The sequence below is a fragment of the Astatotilapia calliptera genome, chromosome 3 (genome assembly GCF_964374335.1).
Source record: "Astatotilapia calliptera chromosome 3, fAstCal68.1, whole genome shotgun sequence".
In the NCBI taxonomy this organism is placed as follows: domain Eukaryota; kingdom Metazoa; phylum Chordata; class Actinopteri; order Cichliformes; family Cichlidae; genus Astatotilapia; species Astatotilapia calliptera.
This window is the reverse complement of record NC_137424.1, coordinates 9600030-9619601: the sequence shown is the minus strand read 5'-3', so window position 1 is coordinate 9619601 and position 19572 is coordinate 9600030. Positions and strand designations below refer to the sequence as shown.

Below are 19572 nucleotides of genomic sequence, written 5' to 3'. Positions count from 1 at the left end.
CGCTCGCTCTCTCTCGCTGCCGTTACCGTCACTCCCAAAACTTTTCCCTCTTCCTAAACAACCAAATTCCACATGTTGACTTTCTTTTAATTGGTCGACATGGTGCATTTCCACCGATAGGAAACGTGGATTTTTTCCATTTTTTTCCTGTTTTCGCGCTTAAAACACACAAAAACATGACGACAGTGTTTAGAACAAAGCGTGGCTGATATATATGATCATAACTCTGGATTTACTGGCCTGTAATTAAAATTTAAAAACTTTAGAGTCCGAACTTTCAATGTGGCTGAAACAGAGACTCAGCGTTGCTGCAGCTTGTTGCTATGGCAGCTTACATCAGTAATGTGATTTGGAGGTGCAGCGTGTCCGTGGACCACAGAGGGTTAATAACACTCACCTTCCTCCATTTCCACAGTGTAACATCCACCCACCTGCGTAAAATCCGAAATTCCCATGGTGTTGTTCAGAATGTGCTCTGGCACGATCATAAGCATCACTTGCTGCTGAAAACAAGAAAAAAGCCGTCCTGCTATGGGCTGAACCATTTGTTACTGATGCAGGGGGGGGACACACACTATGGAATATATTCAGTTTTAGCATTTATATTCACTGCTGCCTGTAACTACGCTCAAACTGTTAATGCTATCTTATTTTAATAAACAATACTGTCATATGCACTTGGGGTGGCAAGGGATCTTTTTAGGGTGGCACTTGCCACCCCATGCCACCCTTCTAGATCCGCCCCTGGTGGGCACAGACCCACCAAAGCAACACTCAGCTCACCTCATTCCAGGCGCTTGTCTGCTGGAGACCATGAGCCTTGTGAGTCACACATCAGCACCGTGGTAGGAAACAGCCTCCATCATTTCATTAGATCTGAATTTGGACTGTTTCCCTCTGGATGAACCAATTCTGTCAAATCTATTGATCCAACACAAACAAACACATTGGCTCACAGTCAGATTGGCTTTGTATGGATGGTGTAACAGGGGGCTGGGAAAGGATGCTGAAAGCTGAATATAACACAGAACAATAACAGGACATATAATAATGTAGAAACATGATCTTCAACAGGCACACTTCTGTTATTCATGATCACAAACACAAAGAACTTGTGCAGCCCTGATATCAGCCCTAATATATGAGTGTGTTTGCCCAAAGACTGAAACAGCATCAACATGACAGCTGTAAGAAATCTTCTCTCAGCCTTGTTTGGCAGAAGATCCCTGCAACAAAGATTGTAGCTGAAAGATGACGTGTGTAAAGTTTGCTCTGTGGGAGGGTCGAGGCTGTTTTTAGACCTTTGATAGTTTCCAATCCAGTTCTGACAGACAGGAATAAAAACAACATCATTAAGATCAGATCATGGAGCTGTTTGCTGCCTTGTTTCTATCTTCACATTACAAGACTTTACTACAATAAAGATGCTGACATGTATCTGTAGCAACAACATCATTGAATCTAGAACAACTGGAGCCAAACCAGTGGCTCTGCTGGGATCACTGGTGACCAACACTTCCTTGTTGATGCAGATTTCAGGGCTTCCTTTTGCTCCTCCGTTATAACTGTTCTCTCTTCTCAACACATGATGACACAAAGGAATCAGCAGTGACAAAGATGATGCTGAAGAGAAGCACACACTTCACACATATAACAGACCAGTGCAGTTACACACACCTCTGCTCGACATCAGGCCTCAAACAAAGACACAAAACACTAACTTGACTCTAAACAGAAGAAACGAGCAGCTGTTTCTGTTCTGTGCTTATTTATATTTGACACACATGCTTCTCTTTGTGCAAACACACATCGCACTATAAGGGTAACCTCGCACACAATGATTGGACAGCACAGTGATGATGCTGGGAGATCCTATACGCAGCAACACAGAAACACTGAGAACTTTAAACAATGATGGAAAGTGTTATAAATGACTTGTTGGCCTCTGATCTGTCACAAACAGCTGAAACGTGTCTCTCATGAGTCACATGAAGGTTTTTGACAGAAAGGACAAAAAGTAGCTGCAGTCAGTTTGTGTCATTTTTATATTTATTCATCTGGGAGAAAAATCTGAGGGACATTAAAATGTGTTTTCAACAGAGACAAGAACATGAATATAACAGAACAGGTAAATGAACATGTTTCAAGTAAACAGCTGGACTGATCAGGTCCAAACACAGAGTGATAAACTTGTCAAACAGCTGTCATATCTTTATATAGAAGCTCTTTATAAATGCTGCTCACTGCAGTCTGTTTACTAATAATGTCAAAGTGTTAGAAACACAGAAACATCAGAATGGTCTTTGTTCACAGAAACCTGTCTGGGATCCTTTGTTGTTCTTTTGATGCAGAGTTACATTATAAATATAAAGAGTTATTTCAGAGTCTCATCAGTTTTCCTGCATGTCTTTATTTAACACATCAGCAGGGCTGAAGCTCTCATGTTAAACACACACTGATCTATGGACACGTTCATGTGTTTCTAACAGAACCAGGCTGTTATCAGCCTGCACTAACATTATGTCACACACACTGAATGTAACAGTGACAGTTTACATCATCACACAATCAGCTGTGATTGTTTCACTGTCATCAAACGAGTCAACAGGAAGTAGAATCAATAGAAACCAATCATTTACTGACAGCATGTCTGATGGAAATAAGTGCAGATTATGTATGAAGTCTAACTGCACACAGTAACTGTGTTACAATAAGGACTTAACAGCGCCCTCTGCTGGAGTGTTTCAGTACTGCGTTAACTAGAATACACCACCTCCTCCTCACACCACCTGCTACAGCTCTACTCTTCTATGACTACAGTCATCCACAGCACTGATGTGAGGTCACATGGTTCATATGTAAGGAGCACAGCTGACCTCAGGTCAGTTTAATGACTGTGAGCAGCAGCTGTGTTATTGTCACTGTGACAGGGAGACACTCTCAGACACAGCGCTCATGTCAGCTTGTTCTCATGCAGGAGGATCAGGAGCTCCATGTTTGTCTTTCTGTTTGAATCATGATGTGTTTGTGCCATCAGAGTCTGTCATGAGTACTCAGGGTTTCACAGCAGCTCTTCTGGATGCTGACGAGGACTCCAACCTCATGTTTCACCTCTCTGAGCTTCTGATGTCTGTGAACACTCGTGTTTCTTCTCTGGGCTCATCTGGACAAAAACACCTTTCTGTGTTTGGCTGCAGCCTCATTCTGACTGACAGGAAGTGTGTTATCCATGAGCTGCACTTCTGTGAGGAAGTTTCCTGCTGTGTTTCCTGTCTGTGGACAAACACGAGTGTTCCAGCTGAGGACTTGCTTCCTTCCACCTGTCCATACAGGACATCACGCTGTCTGCAGCTCTGTAAATGCAGCTCCAGGTCCTTCCACGTGCTGCTCTGTATTTGTGCAGTTTGTAGTGTGTCCTGGGAAACGTAGCACACATGGTGTTCTTCTGCTGTTTCCTCCTTTCACTGAGTGTGAAACACTGACGCTGTGCTGTTGTTCACAGAGGGGAGCTGATTCTAGCTGCAGCTGGACTCTGTCATCTAACTGAATGTGTTGGTGCTGATCACGGGGCTCTGAGGGGGGAGCAGCAGGAGGACTCTGGATGCTGACGTCAGTGTATCTGTGGAAGCTCCCACAGCGTGTCTGTCATTCAATATTGTGCTGTATATTGTATCTATGCAAAGATGAACAGACTGTGTGTTCACTGGTCTCTGTGCTGCAGCTCTGATGTCATCATCACTCCCTCCTCCACCCTCAGCAGTCCCAGCATGCTGCTGTGGTGCACCCCACCCTCACTCTACACCTGAGCCACAGACCACACCCTCCACCTCAATATACACCACAGTTTTCTCTGCTGTGGAAATGAGATCAGGAGGAAATCATGATTATTATTATTTAATAAACGCTCACATTAATGTGGGCTTATTTGTTTCATATTAGAAACATTAGTTGAGTGTTTTTAGTATAAAATGGTCAAAGTCCCTCTTTTTGCTCCTCCCCTCACCTGTGGATGGGCGGTGCTGTTACCGTGGTGACAGCTTGGATGTGTTTCAGTCCTGCCTGGTTATCACTGCAGGAATCTTTCACATTTATTACAGGTAATAACTCTGATTTTTCTGTGTATTATGAACCAAATGTATCCTGATACACACAGAGATGGATGAGCAGAGGTTGTTTTTGCAGTTTATGTAGTTACTATGGACTTAATGCACACATATTATTAAAATTAGGGCTATAACAGTTGTATTGATGTATAGCAACTTGAAATGCTCCCACAAATGGCTCCACAGCATGTAAAAATATAACAAAAGCTCTGGCGGACTTGGTTCTGTGGTCAGTCTTAAAGGGTGAAGTTAAACTCTGTAATCTTCACTGTGTCACAGAGTTCAGTGAGTCCCGTTATTCACAGTATCAATCAGATCATCAGAGAACAGCTGATCAGCAATCAGTGGTGCCAACAGCGCCTCCTGTGGTGAGAGGATGCAATAATGCAATGTAGCATTTTTCCACTCAACACTTGCAGTCATGGAAACTGTCTGTTGGATCTGTGTGACGTTGCTTTCTTGGTTAGAGTTCCTCACAAATGTCCAGATGATTCTTCTAATGAGGCGTCGACCATGTTTGCAGCTCTTTGGAAGAAAACGTCGCCCTTTGCCATCCTTACTTTTCTTTGACTTCTTCAAATGCAGCTGAACTCCAGCTGGTATTTTCTTGGACTTTGCAGCTGTTTCTGGTCATCAGTTCATTCCTGCAAACCTCTGAAGCTGAACAACAATGATGCTGCATTGCTGGCTGATCCCAAAAGGTTGATTCTGTTCATCTGGACGTTTTCAGAAACGTTTGCTCACTGATCAGGTGACTTCTTCAGTCTCAGCTGACTGCAGCTTTACAAGCTTACAAACAGCACATTTGCACAATGACTGAAAGCAGCAGCACCTGATATATATGATACTAATATAATACATATACATATATAATCCATACTAATGATGAAGGAACTGAGCTCACAGTCCATTGTTCATTCAGTGAACTACTCAGTTTATTTTGGGCCTCAGAAATGCTCACTCGGTTTGTACATCACTGTCAGCAATAGACTCATTCTGCTGTGTGGACAGGAACACATGTGACATCACTTCCTGTTTGTTTGTGACTGAAGAAGTTTACAAGGAATCATTTAGAAGAGTTTCAAACATCAACTGATTGAATCCATGAATCTGAAAACGTGTTTGTGAGTGAAAGAGACAGACATGTACAGACTGAACTATCTGTTCAACAGTCAGAGTGTTTCTGTAACAGGAGACACTCTTTACACTCCACTCAGCACAGGGACACTGAGCAACCAGGAGACCAGAGAAACATAAACCCAGGATAAAGAGTTTGAGTGAATGTGGTGTTGAAGGTGTGGAGGTGGATCAGAGTGTCAGAGGAGACTCTGTAGAAGGACAGAGTGCCAGCAGGACAGTCCACATACACTGCTGCTCTGTTAGAGACAGAGGAGGAGGAGGAGGAGGAGATGGATGTTTGTATTTTATTGTGCCAGACAGACTGAGGACCATCATCAGAGCAGTACAGACTCCAGGACTGATCATTGTATCCAAACAAACAGTCAGCACTGCCTCCTTTCCTTCTGATGCTTCTGTAACTCACTGATATATAAACGTTTCCTCTCCACTCGACCTCCCAGTAACAGCGACCAGTCAGACCATTTCTACACAGCAGCTGATAAACATCAAATCTGTCTGGATGATCAGGATATGACTGAACCTCCTCCACACGTGTCACCTTCCTGTTGTTGTCAGACAGTTGGAGCTTTGTGTGCACTGTGTTTGTGTCGATTGTGAGTTGACAGGAATCTGATGGAGAGAACAAACACAATCCAGCTGCAGTTATTGATCCATCATCTGTTCATTGATTGACACTTTGATGATGACTCCTGACATGATGAAGATGGTTGAATGTGTGCTGCTTTGTTTTCATGAATCCCATTAAAAACACACTTACACTTCCTCAGACCTGGTCTCAACCATCGGACTCCAGCAGGCTCCACCCTGAAAGGAGGAGGGGGGTCAGAGCAGCACAGTCAGCATGCACACATGGACATTACATGGCTCTCACACACACACTGTTACACACTGAGCTCAAAGCTCGGCTCCACTGTTTTATTCAAAGAAATCTACATTTATTTATCAGCACATTTAAAAACAGCTTGAGCCAAAGTGCTGCACAGAGTAGAGAGAAAATAGGAAACATACACAGTAATGACTATAAAGACTGGTCAGGATTGAAAGCTACAGAGTACAAATGTGTTTCCAACCGGCTTTTAAAAATGTCCAGTGTTGGTGACGACCTGATGTGAAGGGCGACTGTTCCAGAGTTTGGCTGCAGCCATCGATAAAGCTCACCTCTGTTTTTACGTCTAGTTCTGGTCAGAAGCTGCTTATCTGCAGACCTGAGGGCTCCACTTGGATTCTTTTGTTAAAGAGAGATAAGATGGAGCCAATCCATTCACAGATTTAAAGACAACCAGATCTGGAAGTGGATTCTACCACGTACTGGTAACCAGTGGAAAAAGCTGCTGATGGGTCGTCTAGCACAGACCCACCGCTGGAACCAGACAATTGATGAGGGAGAGAACTGTGACAGCGCCGTTCCTTCACTTGACCTCAGTCGCTCTCGTCTGCTCCCTCGTAACACTGCTCTTTATTGAGCTTACATGAATATGCACAAGTTCATTATGACGTCTTACACAGGTATGAACAAAGAGTACCAGTCTGTGCATAGTGTGTGTGTGTGTGTGTGTGTGTGTCTGTGTGTTCCAGATGTGACCCTGTGACCCCAAAGCTGGTGCTAAGAGTCCAGCGGTCCCCCTAACAAAGGGCTCTTATACTTAACCAGACACAGAGTAGGTGTCCTCCTACACCAGGGGTCTCAAACTCGCGGCCCGCGGGCCAGTTGCGGCCCGCAGGACGATAGTTTTTGGCCCCACCTTAATATGAAAATGTAATGTTAGTTTGATAATGTATCACAATTTACAGTGTTGTGGGCGGAGCTGAATTAACCCACCAATCAGGGTGGGATATGGATCTCAGGGGACACCAGCCGGGCTTGATGCAAGCAGGGAAACATTTCTCAATGAGTCAAAGTTCCAGCAGCGTTGCCCTGGAGTGTTTCTTTCTTTCTGTGCCTGGCTGGCTTCCTCCTTTCTATTGGGCAAACGCCGACATTCGCCCCAGCGCGCTGCGTTCACAACACTTCAAAAAAAGTTGTTTTTTTAAGTTGCTGCCCAGCGGGACATTATACGTATATAGATTTATACACACGTCAGTGGGATTTAAAGTTATTTTTCCACAGAGAGAGATCTCATATTAACTCTCACAGTGATGCGTAGGCGGCGGGATAAAAGAAAAGTCATGAACTCAATGCAGCCCAATTTAGTCTGCAGTCACATAGCGACACCTGTTCATCGGCAACAACAGTCCCCGGTAACCCGGACTAATTATAGGGTCGCACCGTAATTTGTGGCTCCATGTTTTTATTTGCATCACTGCGTTTGCATTGCAGCAAACATGAACATTACATATATTTCAATATAATGTAAAAGCAGTCAAAACAACTAACATCAGAAACAGCTGATGTTATTTGTTATATGTCACGGTGTCATTTCCGCTTCTTTCTCCTGTAACAACAGCCCGGCGCCGTGAGCAGTCGCCTTTTTTGCGCTCGCTATCCCTGCACTTTCTACCATCTGCAAACGCCACGGTGTTCGTGTCGTCATGAAAGACATGAACATCGAGCGTAAAAACAAAGGAGACTGCTACCGGCTTTTTATCTGCCGATCGCCGTGCTACGGTTGCAAGAAAAAGAAGCAGAAATGACGTTCTCTACGCGTTGAGACGTTCCCCGTCCGTCGGCTAAACGCTTGATTGAAACTTCAATGCGACAGTGACACCAAGTAGAATTATAAATGTCACATAGCCCCAAACATGTCTTTTTCAAAGCCTGCGGTGAAGAGAAAGGTTGGTGATGAGCACCGACAATTTCAGGAAAAGTGGGAAATGCAATATTTCTTTGTTGAGCACAGGGGCACCCCGACCTGTCTTATTTGCACAGAGAAAGTTGCGCTGCACAAGGAATACAATTTGAAACGTCATTACACAACTAGACATGCTGAGCTGGATGCAAAATACCAGGGAGACGAGAGAGCGAACCGGGTTGCCAGTCTTAAAACAGATCTACTGAGGCAGCAAGATTTCTCCAAGAAAGCAACCAAAGAGAATAATGCAGCAGTCGGAGCCACGTGGTTAGTGAGATGATTGCTAAAGCAGGGAAGCCATTCACAGAAGGTGCATTTGTCTAAAAGTGCATATTGCAGGCTGCAAATATAGTCTGTCCGGGAAAGAAAGGTCAGTTTAGCAACATCAGCCTTTCTGCCAACACCGCAGCAGATCGCATTTCTGACCTGTCAAGTGACATTTCTGACCAACTGTGTGAGAAAGCCAAATGTTTCAGTGTATACTCAGTCGCTCTTGATGAGACCACAGACATCACCGACACTGCCCAGCTCCCAATGTATGTCCGTGGTGTTGATGACAGTTTTGAAGTGATGGAGGAGCTGCTCACAGTAATTCCAATGCATGGCCAGACCACCGCTCAGCAGATATTTACAAGCTGTGTGATGCCATTGAGAATGTTGGTTTGCCATGGAAGAGGTTTGTTGGAATAACAACAGATGGAGCGCCATCAATGACAGGGAGGAAACATGGACTGGTGGCACAAAACAAACTGGAAGAGGAAGGCGTGGAGGAGGCCATTGCTCTGCACTGCATCATCCATCAGCAGGTCCTTTGCAGCAAATGCCTGAAGTTTGACAATGTGATGTCTATTGTTGTGAAATGCATCAACCAAATCAGATCCAGGGGCTTAAAGCACCGAAGGTTCTGTGCTTTTTTAGAGGAAATGGAGTCAGAATATGGGGATGTGCTCGACTTCACTGAGGTACGTTGGCTCAGCAGGGGAAATGTATTAAAGAGACTTTTTGAGTTGAGAGCAGAAGTGAAGCCTTCATGGAGAAGGATGGAGTTAGTGTTCCTGTGCTAACTGATCCCAAATGGCTCATGGACTCAGCTTTTCTTGTTGATATGACACATGAGCTTAATGTACTGAACAAGACGTTACAAGGCCAGGGGCAACTTGTCAGTGCTGCCTATGACAACGTGAGAGCATTCTCCACAAAACTGGCGCTCTGGAAAGCTCAGCTCTCTCAGACAAACCTTTGCCATTTCCCAGCATGCAAGGCACTCGTGGATGCAGGCACACCATTCAGTGCTGACGAGTATGTTGATGTCATTTTGAGGCTACAGGAGTAATTTGATCACAGGTTTGCTGACTTCAAGACACACAGAGCCACCTTTCACATTTTTGCGGACCCCTTCTCCTTTGATGTGCAAGATGCCCCTTCTGTGCTTCAAATGGAGCTCATTGAGCTGCAGTGCAACTCTGAACTCAAAGCAAAGTTCAGGGAGGTGAGTGGAAAAGCAGACAAGCTTGGACAATTTTTGAGAGACTTGAGCCCTAGTTTCCCTCGGCTTTCCCGAATGTTCAAGCGGACCATGTGCCTTTTTGGTAGCACATACTTGTGCCAAAAGCTCTTCTCCACTTTGAACTTCAATAAGTCCAAGTACAGGTCCAGACTTACGGATGATCATCTTCAAGACATACTGAGGGTCGCAACTGCTTCCTCCCTCAGGCCAAATCTGGCTCGGCTATGCGAGAGGAAACGCTGCCAGGTCTCTAGCAGCAAGGAGTAGGCAAGAGAAGCCATGTTCAGAAGAACAGTTCATTTTCTACAGTGTTCCATTCATGTTCAGAAGAAGGTTATAGAACTGTTAATACAGACATTTTAATCTAAATACAGCAGATATAGAAGACTGAAAAAAACACACAAGTTCACTGACTAAAAATATCTTATTATTATTTTATTTATGTATTACAGATTGATTTATTTTCTTATTAATTCTTAATTTGTTTATTTATTTTTCATATTTTGTGTTAAAAAATAAAAATAAAGAGATTTGAGAAGATTGGAATTTTTTAACCATGCCTTTCTTGTGGAAAACCTAATGCGGCCCAGCCTCACCCAGACTCTGCCTGCAGCGGCCCCCAGCTAAATTGAGTTTGAGACCCCTGTCCTACACCATAAATCAGTAAGAGAGGGTACGACCTCTCTCATGGCCCCAAGTGGTGTGTGCATGCCAGAGCACTCTGGAAGGCACACAGAGTCTTTACAGACTACTAAGGATCGAACCTCTATCATCATCCAATCGATTATACAATTCTAAGCATATATGAGTAAATATTTCTAAACATAAATGACAATCAACAATATAAACCTTACAGCTGGTTTTAATAACAGAATTCATTTGTTTCTCAAACGAGAAAGAGCTATCGAGAAACACTCCTAAATCTTTAGTTCTTAACTTTTCCAGTGGGCCAAGGTCAACATTATCTGCTAATGCTAAATAGGCTGCCGTTATTAACTAATGCTAATTTGACATGAATTAGCATTATGCACTAATGCTAACACTTACTTTTTTTAAAAATGTGAGTAGCTAATGCTAACACTATTTCCCTTAACTTTATAACAATGTGAACGGCTAATGCTAACACTCTTTTTCCTAGCATTATAACATCTGAGCTGCTAATGCTAAGTAGGCTGCCATTAGCACCTACGTCTAATTTAAGGCAAATACGCATTAGAACCTAATGCTCATATCGTTTTCCTTTGCTTTATAACAATGTGAGCAGCTACTGCTAAATAGCATTAGCTAATAACAGCAGTCTAATTTAATGCAAGTTAGCCTCATTTGCATTACAACGATGTGAGGAGTTAACGCTAAGTATGCTGCCATTAGTGGCTAATTCTAATTAGGGGTGAATAAATATTACCAGCTAATGCTAATATCGTATTCTCTTCCCTTTTAACAATGTGAGCAGCTAGTGCTAGGTAGGCTGATGCTAGCAGCTAATGCTAAAGCTAATTTAATGTGAATTAGCATCACATTAGTGAGGAGTTAATGCTAAGTAGACTGCCATTAGCAGGTAATGCTAATTTTAGGTGAATAGGAATTGGCAGATAATGCTAATACCATATTTTCTTGCTTTATAACAATGTGACCAGCTAATGCTATGTAGGTTGCCGTTATTAGCTAATACTAATTTGAGGTGAATTAGCATTATACCCTTATGCTAACAATGTTTTTTCTTACTTTTTAACAATACAAGTAGCTAATGTGAACACTTTTTTTTTTATTGAATTCTAATTTTTCCCTTGCGATGTGAAGAGTTAATGCTAAATAGGATGCCATTAGTGGCTAATTCTAATTTTAGATGAGAAAGCATTAGAAGCTAATGCTAATACCATATTTTCTTGCTTTATATCAATATTAGTAGGTAATGCTAAGTACGTAGCCATTATTAGCTAATGCTAATTTAGGTGAATTAGCATTATCCACTAATGCTAACACTGTTTTTGCCAACTCTTTTCCCTTGCATTATAACAATATGAGCAGCTAATGCTAAGAAGGCTGCCATTATTAGGTAATGCTAATTATTATGTGTGTTAGCATTATCCGCTGCTGCTAGCAATGTTTTATCTTACCTTTTAACAATATCAGCAGCTAATGCTAACACTACTTTAATTTCAGTTAAACCTACTTAGCATTAATTAACTTCATTTAGCATTAAGAAGTTTTTGCTATAGGCTACCATTAGTGGCTAATGCTAATTTTAGGTAAATAGAAATTGGCAGTAAATGCTAATACCATATTTTCTTGCCTTATAACAATGTGACCAGCTAATGCTAAGCAGGTGCCATTATTAGCTAATACTAATTTGAGATGAATTAGCATTATCCGCTTATGCTAACAATGTTTTTTCTTACTTTTTAACAATACGCCATTAGTGGCTAATTCTAATTTTAGATGAAAAAGGATTAACAGCTAATGCTCATACTGTTTGCTTTGTAAGAATGACAGCAGCTAATGATATGAAGTCTACCGTTATTAACTAATGCTAATTTGATGAGAATTAGCATTATCCGATAATGGTAACTCTTTTCCCCTGCATTATAACAATGTCAGGAGTTAATGCTAAGTAGACTGCCATTAGGGGCTAACTCTAATTAGGGGTGAATAATTATTAGCAGCTAATACTAATACCGTTTTCTCTTTTTCCTTATAACAACTTGAGCAGCTAATGCTAATTTGATGCGAATTAGCATTATATTAGTGAGCAGTTAATGCTAAGTAGGCTGCCATTATTAACTAATACTACGTTGACGTGAATTAGCATTATGCGCTACTGCTAATACTGTTTTCTCTTACTTATTAAAAATGATAGTAGCTAATACTAATACTCTTTTCCGTTGGGTAACAACAAAGTGAGGAATTAATGCTAAGTTGGCTGCTTTTAGCGGCTTATTCTAATTAGGGGTAAATAATTATTAGCAGCAAATGCTAATACCGTTTTCTCTTTCCTTATAACAATATGAGAAGTTAATGCTAATTTGATGTGAATTAGCATTATATTAGTGAGGAGTTAATGCTAAGTAGGCTGCCATTAGCAGCTAAAGGTAATTTGAGGTGAATAAGCACTAGTAGCTAATGCCAATACCCTTTTCTCTTGTGTTATAATGATGTGAAACGTTAACATTGTTCTCAAACAACAGAATGAGAATGAAATATTGATTCTAACAGGGCCCATAAACAGCATTAGCTTAGCAGCATTAGCTTATCAGAGTCTCCATCATGGTCACACAAATCCTTAGCGGAGCAAAGTGGCCTACTTAGCAATAGCTGCTGTAGAAAGCAAAGGGAAAACAGTATTAGCATTAAGATAAGATAACCTTTATTAGTCCCACACGTGGGAAATTTGTTGGAAATTAGCTGCTAAATGTGCACTTGAGAACAAATCTATTGTGAATTCAGCCGTGAATGTAGTGTTTCCAGTAAGCTTCCATTTCCAAATGTTAGCTGCTCCTGTCTGCCTCTTTGTCACACACACAGACTGAAATGATTCACAGCCTTGTTTCATCCTTCTGTCAGTGTCACTGACTGTCACTGTGACTGTGGACATACAGCATGGGAAACACACACATGGCTGATACTTGTATCTAAAGTTACAAAATGTTGTCTCTGTCCAAATATTACCTAACTGTAAGTCTACTTTTAATGAAACTCTCAACATGACTTATCAGTTATCATTAATGTTCCTGCAAACAGACTCCTTGAAGACCCCCTACATAAATATCCATGTACTATCCAGCTAGACTAGTGTGTCTGTCCCTGAAAATATTCCTGCATGTGTGATTGTTCATGTCTCATCTGCAGGAAACAAACAGGAAGTGAGTGAAAGACACAGGAAATGATTCCAGCTCTTCCTCCTATATCAGACATTCTCTCCATACCTGAGAGTGTCCAGTCTCCAGCCTGGATCCTTCAGTCCAGCCGACAGAAGCTTCATTCCTGAGAGACCTGGATGATTGTAGCTCAGGTCCAGCTCTCTCAGATGGGAGGGGTTGGAGGTCAGAGCTGAGGCCAGAGAAGTACAGCCTTCCTCTGTGATCAGACAGCCTGACAGACTGCAGACACACAAAACAACAATCCATCTGTTATCCATCTCTATAGCAGCATAACTAAGTGATGGTTCAGGGTCACCTGATCCAGCTCTAACTATAAGTTTTATCAAAAAGGAAAGTTTGAAGCTGATCGTCAAAGTAGAGAGGGTGTCTGTCTCCTGAACTCAAACTGGGAGCTGCTTCCACACCCAGTCCAACATAGCCAGGCTTTCTTTGCTGCTTTGACAAAACCTCAAATCCCAGTCAGAGATGGTGAGCATCATCACAGTGATGATCATTTCTCTGTTAACCCAGGCTTTCTGCTTCAGGATCTGTGCACGCTCACAGAACAAGGAGACCTTTAAACATCATTTCACTAAATGGATGGACTGAGCTCAGCCTACAGATGAACTGGATAAATAAAGATTTGACCTCAGTGTGCTCAGTGTTCCTGTCTATTCCTAACATATTCCTAACATGATAGCTGCACTTTAGAGCTCTAAAACTGGAACTGACACATATTTAAACTCCACATGTTACTCAGTACATTCAGTTCTGACACTCGCCCACAGTCCAACAAAGGAAACATGGAGATCACATCAGTTTGTCACCAAAGTCTAATTATTCCAGAGGGCAGTGTTGATACAACTAAAGTTATTTTTAAGCAAAGTTGAGTTTTTTATTGTCGCAGTACTTCATGTCTGAAGTATCACTTAAATGCATTACACGCTGTTGATGGCAGCAAACAAACCACCCAAACAAACAGAGGTGGGAGGCTTGGGCAGACTACGTAGGATCAGCTTGTGGGAGGAGTCAGGATAAAACCAAAGAAAGACAAGCTAACAAACACCACAGTGAAGTGAGTAGCTACAAACTGCAGGCCGATTAGTGTTGTTGAAGAAGTCGGTCTGAGGAACGTTCTTAGGATCAACAAATGATGGCATGTATGAGCCTCCCTCAAGACGCACCATCACAAGAAGAACACATGAGCTGTAGAAAAAGGAGAGACTATGAAAGCCACGGCGTTACAACGTGCACCAGCTGTTGGTCTCTCTGGAGACTACTGGGCGTGGCTGGGTAACCATGGTTACTTGGGAGTTACAGTACATGATATTAATGAAGAGTGGGAGCTGCGTTCTATAGCAAACAATTTGTTATGAGGTAATCAGCTGATCTTAGTTTAACCGGAAGCCCTTCACAATAATTGCAATGCCTTTATTTTGTACAACTACCATCAGTTCGTCTGTACTGATGGTAACTTAAAGTCACACTAATGTCGTTTAGTTTCTATAGTTTATGTAGTGGAAGTATACTACAGTACCCTGATCACTGATAGGACAGATTTATGTAGATATACACCTTTGTGTTTAACATTACTGCATTATAGTACTGTGATCTTTGTCCTTATATATGGCTATATTAGCTATACTGATGTACGTACATATAACTGGATATGTAACTTATCTATTCATCTTATTTGTCATGTATTTGTATTGTGTACTTCCTTTTTGTAAGAAACCACACACATGATCACAGCCGCAAGAATCAATCAGTGAAAGAATAAAGTGTCTCAAACCAAACCTTAAGCTCTTTATTCCACATGCTGGGATCATTTGGCCTTCAGTGGTGTTCTGGCTGACACACCGGAGTGAACGGAGTGCTAAAGAGTGAATCGGACACACCAGTGTCATCTCTGATATCTCCACTACATTTAATCGTCCTTCAGCTTGTGGCTGCCGTTAGCTGGTCTGCTAGTTAGCTGATTTGCTATTTAGCCGGTGTGCTAGTTAGCTGGTGTGCTAGTTAGCCGGTTCGCTAGTCAGCTGGTGTGCTGACCAGCGAACCAGTAGGTTACAAGATGAGCTTGTCTGTCTGATGAGCCAGCTCTCTCTGTCTTGGTCATTTTGTCCTTGGGCAAAACCTAACCTACCACTACAACTGTAGCTTACCTCCACCAGTGTGTGAATGTGAGAGTGAATGAATACAGGGAGTGCAGAATTATTAGGCAAATGAGTATTTTGTCCACATCATCCTCTTCATGCATGTTGTCTTACTCCAAGCTGTATAGGCTCGAAAGCCTACTACCAATTAAGCATATTAGGTGATGTGCATCTCTGTAATGAGAAGGGGTGTGGTCTAATGACATCAACACCCTATATCAGGTGTGCATAATTATTAGGTAACGTCCTTTCCTTTGGCAAAATGGGTCAAAAGAAGGACTTGACAGGCTCAGAAAAGTCAAAAACAGTGAGATATCTTGCAGAGGGATGGAGCAGTCTCAAAATTGCAAAGCTTCTGAAGCGTGATCATCGAACAATCAAGCGTTTCATTCAAAATAGTCAACAGGGTCGCAAGAAGCGTGTGGAAAAACCAAGGCACAAAATAACTGCCCATGAACTGAGAAAAGTCAAGCGTGCAGCTGCCAAGATGCCACTTGCCACCAGTTTGGCCATATTTTGGAGCTGCAACATCACTGGAGTGCCCAAGAGCACAAGGTGTGCAATACTCAGAGACATGGCCAAGGTAAGAAAGGCTGAAAGACGACCACCACTGAACAAGACACACAAGCTGAAACGTCAAGACTGGGCCAAGAAATATCTCAAGACTGGTTTTTCTAAGGTTTTATGGACTGATGAAATGAGAGTGAGTCTTGATGGGCCAGATGGATGGGCCCGTGGCTGGATTGGTAAAGGGCAGAGAGCTCCAGTCCCACTCAGACGCCAGCAAGGTGGAGGTGGAGTACTGGTTTGGGCTGGTATCATCAAAGATGAGCTTGTGGGGCCTTTTCGGGTTGAGGATGGAGTCAAGCTCAACTCCCAGTCCTACTGCCAGTTTCTGGAAGACACCTTCTTCAAGCAGTGGTACAGGAAGAAGTCTGCATCCTTCAAGAAAAACATGATTTTCATGCAGGACAATGCTCCATCACACGCGTCCAAGTACTCCACAGCGTGGCTGGCAAGAAAGGGTATAAAAGAAGAAAAACTAATGACATGGCCTCCTTGTTCACCTGATCTGAACCCCATTGAGAACCTGTGGTCCATCATCAAATGTGAGATTTACAAGGAGGGAAAACAGTACACCTCTCTGAACAGTGTCTGGGAGGCTGTGGTTGCTGCTGCACGCAATGTTGATGGTGAACAGATCAAAACACTGACAGAATCCATGGATGGCAGGCTTTTGAGTGTCCTTGCAAAGAAAGGTGGCTATATTGGTCGCTGATTTGTTTTTGTTTTGTTTTTGAATGTCAGAAATGTATATTTGTGAATGTGGAGATGTTATATTGGTGTCACTGGTAAAAATAAATAAATGAAATGGGTATATATTTGTTTTTTGTTAAGTTGCCTAATAATTCTGCACAGTAATAGTCACCTGCACACACAGATATCCCCCTAAAATAGCTAAAACTAAAAACAAACTAAAAACTACTTCCAAAAACATTCAGCTTTGATATTAATGAGTTTTTTGGGTTCATTGAGAACATGGTTGTTGTTCAATAATAAAATTATTCCTCAAAAATACAACTTGCCTAATAATTCTGCACTCCCTGTAGTGGGATTGTAAAGGGTCTTTGAGGGTCTCGAAAAGCGCTATATAAATGCAATCCATTATTATTATTAAGAGCATCTTTAGGCCTGACTGTGCTCATCCTTCCTCCAACCTCTCCTTACCAAAGATAACAACTACATCAGTATTAGCTCAATAACAATTTCTGCAATTCAATTGTGGACATTCATTTTTAAACCTTGTGTAAAACGATAAAACCTCAAAGTCTGAGCATTATTCTTTGTGCAAACAGCTCTTGCAGGTTCCCCCGGACTTAGGTTATTTTTATTATTTAATTACTTTCCTTTAAGCAGCTGTTCAGGCTACTAAACTCATCCCAGAAATAACAAGTGACACCATTAATAGTAGAGGTGGGAATCACCATACAACTCGCGATACGATATTATCACAATACTTAACGCACGATACGATATTATTGCGATTTTTTAAAATATTTTGCGATATTTAAATTCTGCACATAAAGGTAAACTTTATCAATATTCATTTTATCTAATATCAAAGTCTCACACTCAGTCTTTCTCTCATTTCAGTCAGTTTTATTGTTGACAAACTGAACGGTTTGTATTACAGTCTAGTCCAACTTAACTGAATGCAACCATCTGGTACAATTATAGCTATTCTGAACTATGCAATTTATGAAAACTATGCAGCCCCTTCAGCAACTGAAGAATTTGAAAGTAAATTTAAAAAAATATATAATTTTACATTAAATAAAAAAGTTTCAAACTTAATTAAAATTAAACATGTCTTAAATTAAAATAAGTAAACTGTCATGTTTATTGCTGCCAAAAAAAAAGTTAAACACATTTGGACAGTGAAGGAATGTCAGGATTGTTGCTCAGAAAAAGGATCAACATGCTCTGAAGTCAACATGCTCTGACTCCAGAGCATGTTGACTTCAGAGAAAAAATTGTTTGTAACAAAATATCGATTTCTGCTGTCCCTGTATCGATACATTATTAGCAAACAAAATATCACGATACTACACAGTATCGATTTTTTCCCCCACCCCTAATTAATAGTGGAGCTAACTTTAACAGGTGAAACTGATTTGACCTATAAGGCTACTGCAGTTACTTCTTATCAGGTTTAGTAGGGAAGACATCTGAATGAGGTAGTTAGTAGTATGTAGTTAGTACCGGGCGACTCCCCTCCCCCACATCGGCACCAGAACCCTGTATTATCTACAGGGTAAGACTGCCTGTTTTATCAAACTATGGCCATTACTACTGTGATCATTTGCAGCCCAGTGTGCCGCTCTCTCTGCTGGGATGAACCACTGGAGCTCACCCAGTCATCCCTTTCTTTCTCTCAAGAAGAAGTGAAATAAATATATTTATTATGTTACGAGTCTAATATTCTTTAAATCAAACTGTAATGAATAAATCAAGCAAGAAGATTTGGTGGCTCCACATGTTGTAGAAGAAAAGATAAACATCTCATTTTGAGAAATCAGCCTTTAAAATTAAGTACTGTGAATAAAAAACAAACAGCGAGCCAATCAGCAGTCGCCAATATCCTCCTAATTTCATTCACAAAGAAATCATATATATATATTATGGGCCCAAAGGAGCCTAAATCTTTAAATTAGGCAGTACATGAAGTATTTTTTTAAATAAACAGAGACATGACTATAACAACTTTTAGTAATTCAGAGTCCAATTATCCACTCAAATGTGAATAAAAGTTCACTTGACAGCTGTAAAAGTTACCTGTTTATACAATAATATAAATCACATTTCAAATGATCATCTGTGGAAAAGTTTGAATCCTGACCTGAGAGTTTCCACTGCACACTGTGAACTCTTTAGTCCAGCGGACAGAAGCTTCACTCCTGAATCCTGCAGGTCAGAGTTACTCAGGTCCAGCTCTCTCAGACTGGAGGACTGGGAGCTGAGGACTGAGGACAGAGCTTCACAGCTTCTCTCTGACAGGTTACAGCCACTCAGTCTGAAAAATAAAAGACAATCTATAAAACAAGTACTCATGTAGAGTTTGTTAACACATTTCACATTAAATGTTGACTTTCTATTTTTAAAGGAAACATAAACATACTAAGATACAACATCATATGTATGAACTTTAATTAATAATTCTAAAAACTAAATGTTTTCTGATCTGACCTCAGAGTATTCAGTTTACAGTTTAAACGTTGTAGTCCAGCAGACAGAAGTTTCACTCCTGAATCCTGCAGCTTTCTGATACTCAGGTCCAGCTCTGTCAGACTAGAGGACTGCGAGCTGAGAACTGAGGACAGAGCTTCACAGTTTTCCTCTGAGAGTTCACAGATGTTAAGTCTGAAGATAAAAACATGAATAAAGATTGTTGTTAAAGTGTAATCAGGGTGCAATAGCTTATTGTCTTGTGCTGAGCAGGTTAGTAAAACTTGTTTAACT

The 19572-nt window shown here is 41.4% G+C and overlaps 1 protein-coding gene across 1 annotated transcript; it reads right to left on the bottom strand.

The window, feature by feature from the left end:
• Positions 1-4170: 4170 nt before the first annotated feature.
• Positions 4171-14815, bottom strand: LOC145425143 (stonustoxin subunit beta-like). The gene is made up of 3 exons (XM_080298021.1): positions 13463-14815; positions 6001-6047; positions 4171-5852 (listed from the first exon to the last, which is right to left on the bottom strand). Exons 1-3 carry the CDS (start codon positions 13672-13674, stop codon positions 5317-5319), a joined length of 795 nt encoding a protein of 264 aa, XP_080154147.1. The 5' UTR covers positions 13675-14815; the 3' UTR covers positions 4171-5316.
• Positions 14816-19572: the final 4757 nt, after the last annotated feature.

What these genes read in the sequence shown, in the direction of transcription:
- LOC145425143 (XM_080298021.1), bottom strand. Translation starts at nt 13,674, where the DNA reads ATGGATAACAGATGGATTGTTGTTTTGTGTGTCTGCAGTCTGTCAGGC. An exon ending in TGGAGACTGGACACTCTCAG is followed by an intron (nt 6,048 to 13,462) that starts GTATGGAGAGAA and finishes TCCTCCTTTCAG; the next exon opens with GGTGGAGCCTGCTGGAGTCC. An exon ending in GAGACCAGGTCTGAGGAAGT is followed by an intron (nt 5,853 to 6,000) that starts GTAAGTGTGTTT and finishes TCTCTCCATCAG; the next exon opens with ATTCCTGTCAACTCACAATC.